This window comes from Rutilus rutilus (assembly GCF_951802725.1).
Source record: "Rutilus rutilus genome assembly, chromosome: 21".
Lineage (NCBI taxonomy): Eukaryota > Metazoa > Chordata > Actinopteri > Cypriniformes > Leuciscidae > Rutilus > Rutilus rutilus.
In genome coordinates this window covers 17,949,415-17,966,130 of record NC_140226.1, presented here as the reverse complement: position 1 = coordinate 17,966,130, position 16,716 = coordinate 17,949,415, and the positions used below count along the sequence as shown (strand labels likewise).

At 36.9% G+C, this 16,716-nt stretch overlaps 2 protein-coding genes across 2 annotated transcripts in view; both read left to right on the top strand.

Moving 5' to 3' along the window:
• The first annotated feature begins 240 nt into the window (after positions 1-240).
• Positions 241-7,792, top strand: vax1 (ventral anterior homeobox 1). The gene is made up of 3 exons (XM_084394378.1): positions 241-1,402; positions 3,507-3,694; positions 5,873-7,792. Exons 1-3 carry the CDS (start codon positions 1,186-1,188, stop codon positions 6,419-6,421), a joined length of 954 nt encoding a protein of 317 aa, XP_084250504.1. The 5' UTR covers positions 241-1,185; the 3' UTR covers positions 6,422-7,792.
• A 7,541-nt stretch (positions 7,793-15,333) lies between these two features.
• The window catches only part of atp6v1ba (ATPase, H+ transporting, lysosomal, V1 subunit B, member a), a 28,643-nt gene continuing 27,260 nt past the window's right edge, over positions 15,334-16,716 (top strand). The window contains exon 1 of the mRNA XM_084392933.1: positions 15,334-15,566. Coding sequence (XP_084249059.1) covers positions 15,458-15,566 — 109 coding nt within the window. The 5' untranslated portion in view covers positions 15,334-15,457. The remainder of the gene's footprint in view (positions 15,567-16,716) is intronic.

Here is a 16,716-nt window from a genome sequence, read left to right as displayed (position 1 = left end):
TGGCTTGAATTGAATCATTGTAGCCTAATCAATGGTCTTATTGGATTACAGACCACTGCTGTTCCCCCAGATATTGTTGCTTTGACAATGAAAATAGGCGAGACTGAGTGGGTGGGTGTGTAGTGGTGTGGAAGGAGTGGGAGAGGGGAGGAGGAGGAGGAGGGGGCCGCTTTGGATTTTAGCGTTGGTATCTCGGACAGGTTGAGTTTTTTAGCGGTGCTTCAGCAGGTTTCTTTTAGGGTAAGGGGGCTGAGTGATCGTAGCATTCGGTTGGGGTTTGTATTTGAGGTGCTGGATAACTCTGGGTGGTTGTTGCACACTGTCCTCGGCTTGACAGAGTTCCCTTGTGTTCATCTCCTTTCTTTTGTGAATCCGTGTTCATTACCACTACAGATTCCGAGCGAAGTGGATTCCATTTTTTTCGTATTTCAGGTCTCTCCGCCTCCCTCATTCTTTTTCTCTCTCTCTCTCTTTGCTCTCTACCGATCTTTCCCTCTCTCTCTTTTCGCTCTTTGCTTGTGTTAGCTCCGAGGGTGCAGTGTGTGGTATCGGGCCGTTATCCGGGGGAGATTCACAGCCTGCGTGTAAAGTTAGCCCGACCGAGCAGAGGAACGGCCAGTGCCGGGGCATCGAGGAATGAAGTGGAACTTTTCTGGTGGTCCTTTGGCTCCGTAATTGTGCGTGGTGGCGATTCGAGGCAAATCATCTCCCTTGATCCTGTGTGAACAAGGGCGGAGAGGGGGGTCGGAGTGAGTGGACCCCTCTATCAGGACGATGTGTATTTCCCAAACAGTTTAGAGTATTCATGAGGTTACGCAAATGTGGAGGCAGCAAAATTACCGTAATCAATTGAAGCGGCGAGCATGCGTCCGTCCACAGCTCTGATTACCCGGAGATCAGCCTGATGTGAATGTTACAAGGAGAGGAGCTGTTAAATTGCTGTTGAATTTGGGTGAGAAGTCTATGATCATTGGGCAAGTGAGTCTGCACAGAGATAATAGGGCAGATCAGTGGACTGGGCAAGTGCTGGTGGCACATTAGCTATCTGACTCCAACTCCAAGCTGCTGTTTTACAGAAAGACCAAACCTATATTACCCAGAATAAGCAGTGTGTGTCCAAACCCGAGCAGTTATTTCTTCCCAACAAGGAGAAAAAGGAGAAATCTTCACAGAGGATAAGCGACTATGGAAGTCCGCTACAGCCAAGACTCGGAGTCCGGAATGCTGCTGAAGAATGGACTAAAAGAGGGGAAAGAGGGAAAGGATTCTCAGGGGAACATTTCAAAAACATTCTTGAAGGACCAGCAGGAGTCCTTCTCTCCATCCGGACCAGTGGAAAACTGCGAAAAGAGCCGGACGAGCTCAGGAGATCCTGACTACTGCCGAAGGATTCTAGTTCGAGGTAAGTTTAAAAACACTCCTTTGGAGCTTTCAGTACATTCTGCACTCCAGAAAAAAAAACAAGAAATCGGCTTAACTTTTTAATTTTGCTTTTAGTGCTAGTTCTTCTGTGTCGCTGGTTTTGTTTTCTTCTACGAGTGAGTGTGTATAGATTTGAGCGTTCACAAGTGTAAATTGATGAACGCTGAATTGAGAACAGGGAAAAATGTGTTCTGTATTATAGAAAAATAATTATGATTGTTATTTTATCAGCTTTTATAGTGTCTCACATAGCTCAATGATCCCATTTTTCCGCTGCCTTTTAGTTGCAAATATTTGCAAATGCTATTTAGAGTCATTTCAACTGTATATTACCATTATAAAATTAATAAAATAATTATCAAAGCTGGAAAATACTTTAGCACTGGTATTATATGATTGACAAAGCTTTATTTGTTTAAAGTACATTTTCTGTGATTGTGAGGTTTAAGGATAAATGTAGTTATTTTTGTACATAAGGGATAATTTAACTTTTTATTTACACAACTGATTATGTTGATTATCATTTTTAGATGGTCTTATGATCTCTGCTTTTTATATTTATGAGCTTCAATCCTTTTTGTCCTTCATTGGAAAAATTACTAAGGTATCGGAATGGAGATCTGATTGTCAGAATTTTATTATTTTTTCTTTCAGGAGCAATGTAATTGAGATTGTGGAGCATGCACAACAATTTATTTGTAAATTGAAAATGTTTCACATTAAGTTTTCAGAAAAGCTATTATAATGTTTTTGCGATCAGTTGTCTAAAAACTGTTTGTCAATTTGTGTCAAATTACTAACATAGTTGTGAAGCCCCTCCTGCTACTGTCAGCTGATTGTAAAATTCTGGAGAGCAATCAGCTCCATTAATTTATTTAGGTTGTGAGGCTAAATTTAGGTCAGTCTCAGAGGCCTGTTGAAATATGAGGAAATTAACCTTATGAAATTATTGTGTCATTTCTTCAGTCACAATTCAGCAGCCAATACAATAATTCAGTATCTGGATATGAATAATTTTGTAGACCAGTGTGTGTGTGTGTGTGTGTGTGTGTGTGTTTTAATGATTTTGAAGTTGTCACAAAGTTTAACTTATTTTAAAAAGAATGTATTTATTGATAAAAAAAACTGTGATAAGCATGCTGGTGCACGGTTCTCCGACATTAATAACAAAAAAGAAAAAAGCTGATGAATTTAAATATAAAAAAAGCTAACGTGTTTGGTGTGTTTTTAAATATTAAATTTTTTCAAATCACACATTTCTCTTCCTCTTTTCATTTACTTTATTAATTTTATTACGAAAAGTTATTAGTAATCATTTAATCTGTCCTGAGATATTAGAAAATTTTGAAATATTTATAACTAAAATCTAAAATTGTTATGCTATTTAATTTGATAGATTTTCGTGTATTTGTGATTTATGCAACTTACTAGCTTTTTATTTTACGCAACACTATTTTCATACATGATAAGTTGTTAGTATTTAAAAGCACAGACCATTTTTTTATTAAGTACTAGTCGGCATTTGTTTGGCATTTATATGCCACGACATACCTACAAAAACATGACGGTCTTTTCTTGATTAAAACGCCAAGTTTTGCATCACTATCTATATTAATTTATCAAAAAAGTTTCACTTTTAGCATGTTTTTATTATATAATGATTTCTGCTAATTGTATGTACAAACATTTCATTGATAATTTGGTAACACTTTACAATAAGGTTTCATTTGTTAACATGAGTTAACTACATTAGGTAACATGAGCTAACAATGAACAATACCTCTACAGCATTTATTGATCGTAGATGTTTATTTCAACATTTAATACATTTTTTAAATCAAAAGTTGTATTTGTTAACCTTAGTTAATGCACTGTGAACTAACATGAACAAACAATGAACAACTCTATTTTTATTAACTAACATTAACAAAGATTAATAAATGTTGTAAGAAATATATTGCTCACTGTTAGTTCATGTTAGTTAATACATTAACTAATGTTAACAAATGAGACCTTACTGTAAAGTGTTATTTTTTAGCAGGTATACTGTAATTTACTGAAAACATTTTCCCCTTGACATTTAGATGCCAAAGGTTCGATTCGAGAGATTATTCTCCCCAAGGGTTTGGATCTAGACCGACCAAAGCGTACTAGGACCTCGTTCACAGCAGAACAGCTGTACAGACTGGAGATGGAGTTTCAGCGGTGCCAGTATGTTGTGGGACGAGAACGAACCGAACTTGCCCGACAACTTAACCTGTCTGAAACTCAGGTACACACTTGAATACACTTAATACAATTACAAATACACAAAACAATCAATTATGAAGACCACTGAAAAACAAGACAAAACTCAAAAATAATCACAAACATGTGTCACACATATTCGGCACTCCCAAAAATATTTATCCTTGTAACACGTCTGATGCATTTGATGTGTAAAAATGCATTTTTGATTCCCTGTACCATCTTAAAAGATATACACAGCTACCTGGTAACAATTTGTTCTCACTATATGATTTTGATCTTTATTTTATTTTGATCAACCTGTGGCATCCCTTCAGAGCACCTAAAACATCAATGGTCCGATCGCATTTTCCTGGATAATTCCCTTTTGCAATAGTTTGTTAGTGGCATACAGGGCCGCTTTACAAAAATAAGCCCAGTGATGCATTTGCAGCACATGCTTTGCGCAGGGGTCAGCAAGAGGTCACAAGCTTGAGATTACATGACTGAACTGTACATGCACTCTCTCTCTCTCTCTCCCTGCTTCCCTGGCCTTTTTTATCCCTCTCTCTCTCTGCTTGTCTCCCTGGATAATCTGCAGTGCGGGGAAACTCTGACTTCAGTAGTAAGGCTAATTTTGGAGCCCACGTTTTTTATTTGTTTATTCATCAGTGAACGTTCATTATACCACATGCTTGCATGACCAAGTACTGCATTTATTAAGGAATAATGCTCACAATTTTTTTTTATAAAAAAATCAAATAGCTGCTTTTTTCTATTTTAGCCAATTCAAATATTTTTTCTCAATTATTCGATCATATGTCGTTGCTATTGATCGGACCTCCCCTAATTAAACTCCCTGAACACCTGCAAACCGACAAAGCTGTCTCAATGTTCCTTATTCTGTTGGCCATTTGAACTGTGTCACATTCTATCACATCATCACCCCACTAACGACTTTAAAATTCTTCTGCTCTCCTGTGGGGCGAAATTACGACATTTGAAGCCCCGAGGCAGATCGGTGCTGCTAACACAGGGAGCACAATAGAGTTAGCTTCACTAATGCCCTCTCTAATGCCCCGTGCTGCAGTGCAGTTCAAATCCATGCCTTGATTACATTAAAGCTTCCCGTGTCTCTTCTTGGCCGCCTGATGAGGACGGTGAAGTGCTCCTTAATGACGGCATCATGAAATTAACATTGTGTTCAGAGACGCGAAATGTTCTGTGGAAAGATCAAACAAGGAAAGTCATCCATTTTTTATTTTCTCAAAGACAAAAACAAGAATGCGTCACGAATGAGAATTGCTGGTAATTCAATGCTTTCCTTGACCTTCCGGTTCATGTTATCAACAAAACATCGCGAGATTAAACAAATACAAATGTTAGAAATTTATAGACAATGGGTTTATAACTCAATAATTAGCGTGTCATTACAACACTGATGAAACTGTTAAGGTATACTACCAGCTTTGTTAAACTGAGCTTTAATAATTTTGCACGAAAGATTTAAATAGTATGACCGCCTTTAATGTGACAGTTAAACTGACACAATTCTGAGATGTTAGTCATTCTTCATTGTTCTTATTTCTCTGAATCTATCGATCACTTGAAGTACGGTGAATATGAAGCGGACCTCCTTTTCTCTATAGAAAATAAATATATATTATGACTTTGTTTTGCTATTGGAGCTTGAGCTAAACATGTATTATCTGGAAACTGCCATTCCTCTTTCTTTGTAAACCTAAATGAAATGGATACAGTACAATTATGTGGTTCAAAACAGTATTGATCCATCCGTCCTTGCAAAAGGAGCTTGTGTTGTGCTGTTTTTCAAAAGAAAAGCACCCATTTTTGTTCATTAAATAAGTTGATATCAACACTTACATTTATCTTTTTTTATTTCAAAATAAGTTTCACTTACACTATTCATTTTAACTTTAGCTTTACACGTACAGGACACTTTTGCCCTTTTTACAGAGTTTTTACTGCTACAAAACTGAATCAGATTTACCTTATATATATATATATAACTTCTATAAATCATGGTATGTAAAAAAATCAAAGAATTGTTTTACTTTTTTGTCTTTGTTTATTTATTTGTTACATTTGTAACCAATTCTAAGTAGCATTATAGTGGTATTATGCATGATCACACAATTCCCCTTATTATTTTGTTTGTCGTGTTCTATTTTAAGCTGTTTTCTCTCTTTCCGTCTTTCGGCAGGTGAAGGTTTGGTTCCAGAATCGCCGCACTAAGCAGAAGAAGGATCAGGGAAAGGATTCAGAGCTGCGTTCCGTGGTCTCCGAGACAGCCGCCACATGCAGCGTCCTCCGTCTCCTGGAGCAGGGCCGGCTCCTCACTCCCCCTGGCCTGCCAGGGTTGCTGCCCCACTGCGGGAGCTCGTCACTAAGCTCAGCCCTGCGTGGGCCGTCTCTGGGCATCACAGCTAATGGAGGCTCCTCCAGCAGCAGCAGCAGCAGCGCGGCCAGCTCAGGCACAGCCGGGGGGAGCCCGCCGCTGCCAGCGGTGACCAGTTCGGGGACAGTCACGGGGCTGCAGGGATCTCCGCCTGCCCACGGGCTGTTTAGCTTTCCTATGCCCTCTCTACTTGGGTCGGTCGCCTCACGCATCTCCTCCACCCCGCTCGGCATGGCCGGATCCCTCGCGGGGAACTTGCAGGAACTTTCTGCCCGCTACCTGAGCTCCTCCGCCTTTGAGCCCTACTCGCGGACCAATGGCAAAGAAGCGCTAGACAAGAAAGCTTTGGAATGATCACTAGGGGTTTCTTTTTGTCTTCGTTGTTGTTGTTGTTGTTGTTTTGAAATTAGTTTGAGCTCTGATTATCTCTTTTTTTTTATTAACTTTCGCCCCTTTTGTCCCATCAGTGCTGTTGTATTTTCAATCTTGCGTTTTTTTTCCTCATGTCATCAACCTGCACACTTGATTCCTCTCAGAACTGTAAAAAGGTGGACTCATACTTTTCAAAAACGAGGATTTTCAGAGCTTTTTGCACTAAATCAAAGTTTCTCCAAATTTGACACAAAACGAGAGCTTGAGGAAGGAATGTAGCAAGAGATTATGGAGGGGAAGAGAGATAAAAATGCTTTCTGAGGCAATATTTTCGGGTACACCTTTTTTTGGAGCTGGACAGTTGTATTCAGATTAAAAACTAATCTGAAAACTGCTGGGTATTAAATCAGCAGTACAGAACATAGACCCCCTGATAAAAACTGAACTCATGGCAACATTGCTCATGTTTTCAGTTTGAAGAGCGATCTAAATGTGATTTTTACATAGTTGCGTTTGCCAAGTCTCAAATAATGAATTATATATATTATATCGGAATTCATTTCTAAAGGTTAGCATACAATAGTCACACTGTGGCTTTATATACACAGTTCGCTTACAGAGGTCATGAATTTACTGTACCAAGCTATAAGATCGGATGTCTATACCATTTTGTATTCGTTTGGTTAAAGATGTTCTGACTAAATCGAAGGAAAACGCTGTCAGATCGTTAAATAGTCCAATAGTCCTGTGTTGTTCTCTAAATGGTTTCTGTGAGGGTGCTCCCCAAAACGAGTTTTGAAGGCAGTCCCAGTTTGTGAGTTTGTATGTCTTAAATATGCAGTTTTTCTCCTCTGTGTGTGTGTGTGTGTGCTGGTACTAAAGTTGTAGTCCTGGTTTCCATGTGTAGGTGCTTGTTTAATTGAAAACCTTACGAGAAAATTTGAAATGTCATCGCCTGGGATTAAAGACCCTCGCATTATCGGACTAGACGATTTGCCGTGAGCAGCAACCCCTGTGCCAATGCGGCAAAAGTTTTCCAGAAGAATTCGACGACCTTTCTATTATCAGACCTGAAACGAGGCAGATCTCTGATGGACGAACAGGGTACGATTACTGTAGTATAAAAGCAAGAAGATTGAATAACTAAAATTGTTATTTTATTGTAAATTATTCACGTCTGTAATAAATAGATCATTAGTATATCTGTAAATAATGAAAGAATGAATGTATGGGAGGGGGCGGGGTTTCTGACTGAACAGCCAATCAAAGCTCGGGTGGTGTTGTTGTTAAATATCTTGAAGTTTGTGAACCGTGGTATGAGTGTGGATATATATTATATATAACTAAAAAGTCAAAACAAAACAAATCTCTTCAGTCTTTCATTCCATCTTTTTGACGTTTGTGACGGTTTCTTCATGTGGCGTTCTCAGCATCAGTGTAAATCGTCCAAGGTCACTTAACACTGCCAGTTCTGTCACAGCGCTGGCTGACACTGTGTGCTGTGGTGATGTTTGAAAGACATACAGGAGTTCAGCCTTGCATGAATGAATGTGTCTGAACATCCTGTAATTACTCTTCAAATATTCTACCTGATTTCATTTGGACAGAAATATCTTGGACAGATTTAATTTGGACAGAAAGGAAACAAAGTGTTCAATTTCAAAGGTTGGTTTGAACTATTAATCTGAAACATCTAGTATTTTTGCATTTCTTTACAACACAATTAAGACTTTTAAATATGGTTGATGAGTGAGAATGATTTTAAATGAGAAAAGTGAGATGATTAATAATTTATTGAGGTGTGGGATGGAAGGTAGACCAGACACCTGTTTTTCAAAGAAGAAGAAGAAAAAAAAAAATCTGTCCTTGTAATTGGATGAACATTATGATGATGTTGCGTAGCTGCATTTTATAAAAGAGACAGAGACTATTGAAAAGATGTTGGGAGAGTGAATTTTTTATTTGTAAAATGTTGAGCAAAGTCTGAAGGTTGTAGAATGGCAATGGCAGAAAGCAGAACTTCTCAGTGCGGAAGAAGTTTTGCAACACTGAGTTCCTCAAGGGCAAAAAAAAACACAATAAATCTGAATTTGAAAACCAGGATATTAGTTTAAAAAAAGGGTTTTGTTAATTATAACGTTTGATTTATTATTTTAAGTGTCACAACACATTTTTTTCAATGATGATTTCTGGCAGATATAATGGGGTTCAATACTAAGCCGTTCACACTGTAAATCTTTAATTTAAAAAATAAATACAAATGTGGTTAATATTTATTCAAAATAACTTAGAATTTTGTTTAATATATTTATTTTTGTATTAATTTGTTTGGTAATACAATTTGAAAAGAAATAAGTTTGATATTTCTTTGATTACATACCAGTTTTAGCATCACATGTTTGTGTGCGTGTTTATATGTGTGCACTGATTGGAGGCTTCTAACTAAAGGCCTTTGTCACTTTGCTACTCGGAGTGTTTTGCAGTCTTTGCCCTTCTTAGTCTTGGGAATCTAACTAAAAAAAAAAAACACAACGGTCTTGGCCTCCCCCCCCCTCGCTCTATTTCTCCTCCCTCACATCCCAATTAGGCTGAAGGTCGAGCTGCATTGTGGTTGGGGGTGAGGGAACGGGTGGAGACGATGGGGGAGAGTGTGAAAGAGGGAAGGGGAGATTGTGTGAGACCACCAACACGTTCCCCGCGTCACATGACTAGCCCTTAAACACCGGCCTACGGTGGGAGGAAAGGCAGCATCCTGTGGGTGTTTTGTGCTCTTTGTGCGTCCCTCACTTCCTCTTTTATTTGTGCTTACGTATGGTGATCAGAGCGTAAACGCACGCTGTGAAAGAACCTTGTACAAGAGTAGAGTGGACTCGTGACCCCGATGGTCCTGGAGAGCGTTAAATCCTGTCATGGCTTTCCCGGCCTTTCCCTGAAGCGTCATACATGCTGACAGGCTTTTCCAACTAAATGATCCAATAAACCAATCAGGGGATTTTGAACAGCTTAGCAGCTGCACGCTGGTACCTATGGCACATAGACTTGCCTGGGCCCTTAAAGTTCAATATACCTTATGCTGACTGAGAATTAGTTTAGAAAATGCAAAAGAAAACACTTTCTTCTGATGATGAATAATTCACATTCTGAAGCATAATCGGAGGCAAATAATAGTTACACAATAAAAGTAATAAAGGATTTTGAGCTTTGAAACTGATTTTACAAAAGTAAACCTTTCCTTGAAATGGATTTCATGAAAAATTCAAATTGACCCTATAGTTTAGCCTTGTTAGTTGAAAATACTTCATCAACACAGTCCGCCTCTGAAACAAATTTCCAATATGCTGACATAATTGAGTCCTTAATTTTCAACCCACTTTTCACGATTCAATCAAATATAATAAACACAAAATATTCAAATTGAACTAAAACAATAAAATCAAGTTCCATCCTCTAAGCATCCTTCTTGCTCAGAAATGCTTCACATTTCATCAATAAAATGGGTTGTGAATGTAGTTCATTTACTGATTATAGAGATGCATATGGCGGTTTATGACAGAAACCTGCTGACTAGGTGGCATATCACTAAGCCTATTAGCACATATCTGACACATCAGCAGACGTCTCGAAACGATAATAATCAGCGATGCCAGTGATGGCCCCTGCTGTGGTAGATTAAATACAGATGTTGTCATCAAATCTCACAGTATAAACACCATTAATCGCCACATTAGAAGCAACGAGCATCTCATTGAGGCGTTGGAGAGCCAAATCGCTTTGGTTGGCCCGTGTGAGTGGCACTACACCGAAATAGCCCATTTCATAATGTTTTCGCATTGTTGTGTAATATTTAATGCAATTAAAAATCACTTGTTTTTTTTAACAATAGCACTGTATACTAGCAGAGGATTTGTTTCCCACAGCGTTTTGATTCAATTTGCGTTTGCATAGAGCAAGGTCGCTTCAAACGAACAATAATAAATACATCAACAATCCAACCTCCCTCCACCTGGACCAAACCGCACCACAAAGCCTTGATGGGTTTTTTTTTTTTTTTTTTTTTTTGTGGACGGATTGTGAAACAGATGATGTATTTTAAGCGAGGGCACGACTCCAGTGGGTGGGTACACTTCAGGGGCATTAATTTGCTATTTTTTGCATTCTGTCTGAAACATTTGGATTGACTCTCAAGAGACTTCACAAACGGCAGCATCACCACCGCAACACCCACCCACTCCAAACTCTAGTGCTTTTCCCTGCCAACATGTTTCACACTAGAGAGTGTGTATGTGTGTATACTCATATCCAGTATGGGTGTGTTTGCGTGTGTGTCTGTGTGTGTGTGTGTGTTTGTTTGTTTGTGTGTGTGTGTGTGTGTGTGTTAGGGCAGAGGTTCAAATCTTCAAATCTCAAACATTAGATTTGAGTTTTGGACCTATTGTACTTGCTGCATGTAGAGAGAGACGAATTCAGTGGGAGAATGAAAATCAGATAAGTGTCTGAAGAGTGTGTTCAAACATCTAGTGTAGCTGTCAGTAAGGAGGAGTGATATGGTAATAATAGTTGAGTGGAAAGTTACACATGCAGATGAAGATCCAAATGGATTCCACAAAAGTAAAACTTTCCTTGAATTGACCCTCATGAAAAAAAAGGAAAATAAATGAAAATGGACCCCATTTTTAGGTTTTAATGCAAATATTGGTCTTATTTTTCATCAACACACACACACACACACACACACACGTTGTGTTTCATTTTTTATGGGGACATAATGATTTTTATACTGTACAAACTGTATATTCGATCCCCTAACCCTAAACCTGCCCATTACAGAATTGTTTTTTTTTTTGTTGCATTTTTACATTTTCAAAAAACATAATTTAGTCTGATTTATAAGCTGTTTTCCTCATGGGGACCAAAAAAAAAAAAAAATTGGATATTGCCATCATTGTGGGGGCATTTTGTCCTCATAACGTAGGGTTTACCTGGAACACACACACACACAGATACACACAAATAAATACATCACAAATACAATTTTTGCTCAGAAATACATAACATTTCATAAGTAAAATGGGTAAAAAAAATTGTTTTGTGTTGATTATAAACAATCTGATCATTAATACACCCATTCAAATCATTTACTCATCAAATGTTTTTCTTAGAATTCTTCTAAATATCTTCTTTTATGTCCCACAGAAGAAAGTCAAGCCAAGTCACCTTTATTTATATATAGCGTTTTATACAATACAGATTGTTTCAAAGCAGCAAATGATGCATTGTTATTCAGCTGAAGTCAGTTCAGTGTTGATTCAGTTCCTTTGTTAAGATCATCAATTATTAAATTAGTTCATTGCATGAATGAAAGTCAAACAGATTTGGAACAACATCCATTTCGTTAAGAAACTCGTTAAGCAGAACTGGCAGATTTGTATTATGTACTCATACATTTAAATTGCTCTTAACTTGAAATATTTGAGTAAGCTTCATATCTTTAACTTAAAATTATCATGTCAACCTAGATTTATTTAAGTTTTAACTTGCTAATTAAGTAAATGCTAATTTGTCAATTGGTAACACTATGCTTTGAGAATCATGAAAATGCCCCCTCCCCCCCTCCAAAAAAGATCCCAAACATAACAGAAACTCTTAATTAGCATAGCAAAACATTAAAAATGACTAAATCTCCCACTTAACATTCTTGCACACACACAAGAAACATTATATATAACACTTCATTTTAGCATTTACTCTCCCATTTGAGTGTCATGGCAAAGAATGCTGAGAAACAGAAATCCTAGCCCAAATGTAAATTTTTCTTAATTACAAAGAAAAAAGTTCATAAAACTCAAAACTCAAAACACTGAAACAATTCAGATTACTTACAATGTGTCATTTTTGTGACCTCAAAAGAAAGTTGTATATACTCATAAAAGATCATTTTATTTATTAAAGATAATAAACTAATTTGTTTAATTTAAGTTGAATTAATGTTAGTGTAATTTACCCTACTCAAACCAATGAATTATTTTAGCATTAGGGCTTACAGTGAATGAATGTGTCACAAATTGGTTGCAATAATGAGAAAGGGATCTAAATGCAGCGGCCTTATTAAACACATCCAAACATAACACAAACTCAGATTATCCCTGACTAAAAAAATAATAATAATAATAATTTTTTGGAAGATTTTTACTTTAAGTAGATTGCTTACAGAGCATCCGCACTGTTTTTTATTTATTTCTTTTATTCAAAGTTTGAGCTTTAGGGATTAGAAAAACTTTCTTTCTGGAACACAAAAGTATAGACCATAACTCTCTCATAATATGCACCTGCAAAGCTGCAAAAACGCAGAGCAAAGCTCTTAAAGCCTGTATAGAGCTGGAGCACTTTTTTATTTTCCTGCCATATAAAAGTTGAGGTCTTTAGCTGCTTTTAGGTGTTATTCTGTCTAAAGCGCTTTCAAGTAGTTTAAAACTGTGAAGCCTTAATGAAAAGACAGTGATAGAGTGATAGAAAGCATCGGCAGCTGAATCTCTCTATGTCCCTGAAAGTGACACGATAAAGAGAAAGTCCATTATTTGTGACTTCTCCTTTTAAAGATATGTAAGAGTCTTAAAAGAAACTTACAACCTTGATAAACTGCTACACGTATGCTTTTATATAATTAGATGATTGATTCCAGGTGTAAGTGAGGTTTCAATATAGAAAGAATTGTAACTGTATATGATCCAATGTGCTCAGAATAAAAGAGCTGGATGAAAAAGGATAAAGCTTTAAGGACGTCTCAAAATACTTGATTCATAAGGCTTTGTATTTTTGTACATCAGTCCAAGTAGAATATAGTTTTAAAGTGATGTTGCGTGAGCATGCATTTAAAATAAAATAGCCTTTAAAACAAAGTTATGTTTTTATGGTTACCTTTTTTTTTAGTCTAATTGGATTTCATATTATCATGACTATATGACCATTGGTTTTACCAGCCGGAAATTGTTTTAAGTGCTTCTGATACCAATTTTGATGAACAAGTATGACAAAAGCCTCATAATGGCACACGTGTCCCTCTTTTTCCACCAAGGCCGTGCACCTGTGAGTCACACTACAGGCAGATATTTTATGAATAATCAGTGTAATTCTGTATTAGTGCATTCTCCACAAAATAATATAGTGACCGTCCACTTTTTCATTTGTTTTCTCCATAAACCTAATTACACATTTTGATTCGAAGCGAAATAATAATGATAGAATTTAGGGAAGAACTATTTGCTTCATGGAGCACTGCAAATTATGATGTAATCGAATCAAAGTGCTAAAATATGTTAAATATGTAACATATAAAAATGATGATTTGCAGTCACTGATTGGTATAAAAACAATAGATTTAAAGTTGATTATGTCATTCACAGTGCTTCTTAGGAGTGGGCGGTTCTAGCTGAGCTCTTTTGCTGCCATTTGCATTTCCATGGTAACAGTGTTCTATTGGTGGAGCTTTATTTAGGATTATGGGTAATGTAATTCATCACAAAAATGACGCTTAAAAATCTCAGATCTCATCGTTAGTTTGTTTTGAATATCTCCATGAAAGGATATAATGGCACTTTGTACTTCTGGAATGCTGTTGTAATTTATTGTGTCAGATTTATTGGAGCAAATAAGTAACCTTGCTGACTATAGCAATGAAGAAGTTGCCAGTTGTGTTTTCTCAACAACAAGATATCACATATTTTATATGTGTGTGTGTGTGTGTGTGTGTGTGTGTGTGTGTGTGTGTGTGTGTGTGTGTGTGTGTGTGTTCCTTATAAAATGTATAGATGTATTTTCATTAACTCATGCATAAATCAAAAGAGATGTTTGTGCAAAGATTATACAATTATAAGCCTGAGTTTCACTTATAAAAACACAACATATGTAAATGGATGGTAATGTCAATGAAGTTCTGAATACTGTAAGAACATTTCAAATCAATTTAATATTAAAAAAAACTAAGAACCTTTGCTCGTCTACTTTTCAATATTCAAGCCTTAATTAACTATGCGCAGTCATTTCATACGAAAGGCCTTCACCTCAGTAAAATAAGGTGCTTTGTGATTCATTCATTCTCAATTCACTTAGTGGCTATAAAAAATTTTCGCCCCCTATTCGTTTGACTGTTTTATAACATTGAACCGCAGGATTTAATTAGACTTTTCTGACACTGATCAACAGAACAATTTTCATTTATGACAAAGTGATTTCTTCTTTTACACATTGGTCAAAATTGATTACAGATTCATTGCCCTACATATTCATCCCCTTTTAATTTAGTATTTAAATGCACTTTTTTTAGCGATTACAGCCTTGAATCTGTGTGGTTTTAATATTTATGTGATTTCTTAAACCAAATAACTACACTAGCGATGACTGAGGAGGTGAATCCTAAAATAAATTATTTGTAATTATTTTAGATAACTATATAGATATCATTTTTTCTTTTCACTTTGGCATTAAAGTCTTTTTTCCATCAGTGCCATGCAAGAAGTCAAATTATGTCCACTATGTGATTCAATGCTCGATAGGAAAAGGGACAATTGGGGGTGAATCTTTTATCAAATAATTGTTTTTAATATTTTATATTTTTACCTTAAAATCTAAAACTCTTACATCTCTTAAAATGTTAAGCTAGGCCTACTTTTCATGTTAGGTTATTTTTATGTTAGATAATTGCCTAGTCTAGCATTATTGTTCTCACAACAACATCAGAAAATAACAACGGGGGATTTGTGTCAAAAGGCTGTGTAAAAAAAAAAAAAAAAAAAATCATGGGACACCAAGTGTAATTTGTAGAAATTGTCCATTCATCGGTACTGACTGTACTCTGACTCTTCCTGACTCATGTACGCGCTCGTAAAACTCACGTCTTTTACGTGAGCGTGCACGAGAGCTACTTCCTGATCACGCTGTCATATGACTCCGTCTGTTCATCCGCTCTCCGCGTAGATCTGTTTACACAGAGACGGTTTAATTTAATTAAGAAAAATAACAACAATGTCTACATTAGTAGCTAATCGACCCGTGGATCTGAACGGCCCTGAAGCAGCGGCACGGCAGCACGCGCAAGCCGTAGTCAGAAACTACATCTCCCAGCCCAGACTGAGTGAGTGACATTTACATTTCATTCATACAGCTAACAGCAGCAACACATCTGGCGTTTCTCTCTCTCGTCTAGTTCTCTGCACTGCTCTTTAATCTGAATGGGGTTTGATCAGAGGTTAAACAACGCCAGCACGGAGCTCATCCACCGCTAGTGTTGTCAAATGTCAGATTTGAGTCAATAGAGCACATCTGTCGTGCTAAAACTAGCTCGAGCTGTTCATAGGACATCGCTCATCACTTTTGCTTCTTTTTTTTTTACTAATTTGAACGGCCATTGTGTAAATAAACAAATGAAATCTGTTATTTAAGCTCATTTTAATAAGAAAGTGGATAACCTTTGGTGTCTTTGAAGGTCTAAGCGTAAACATGCTAGCTAGCCAGCCAAGCAGGGCTAAAGCTTGTTATTTATTGGCGGAACGGTTAATCTGATCTGGACTCTTCATCCAAAAACTACAATAAACCGTACTTTTATGTCATAGATTGCTTAGTGGTGGTATTTAAATGTGCTAGATGTAAGTGTTTTAAGGCTCCATCTATGAGTGGCTTAATAAGCTTCATTAGTTTCACACTGATAGTATGACTGAATTAATATAAATATGCAGTTTAGGTCTGTATTTAGTAATCGGAACGGACATTTTTATGGATTTATTTTCGATTCTCACGCAGTAAGTAATGCAATGAGAGAGACAGATGGAGTGATGATCCCTCTCATGTGACATGGTCACGTGACACCCAGCTGAGCTGGTGAATAATGTGTAATGAGGAACCTTCAGCTCCACACAAATCATGTGACTTGTTTTGTAACAGAAAAAGTTGCACATGTTTTTTATTTAAAATCTTGTTACTGAAGTGGATAGTAACATATTGTTATATTTTAAATAATTGTTCATAATCTTTTAATTCAAATGCTGCAGTGAGAGATTTCTTCTCTGCATTGTGGTCATCTGGAATATCTGTTCATCTGGTCAGTATATTCCATCTGCCAGGTCGCAGAATAGTGTTTTTCATATTTTTTTCTGTTTGGAAGTTAATTAACAGTTATACATCAGAAAGTGTTTGTTTGCTGGGCTCTTAATTTTACAGTGGAATGTGATACTGGTTCAGGTCCATCTTTGAATCTGCTGATGCTGTTTTATTCAATTAAAGGGATG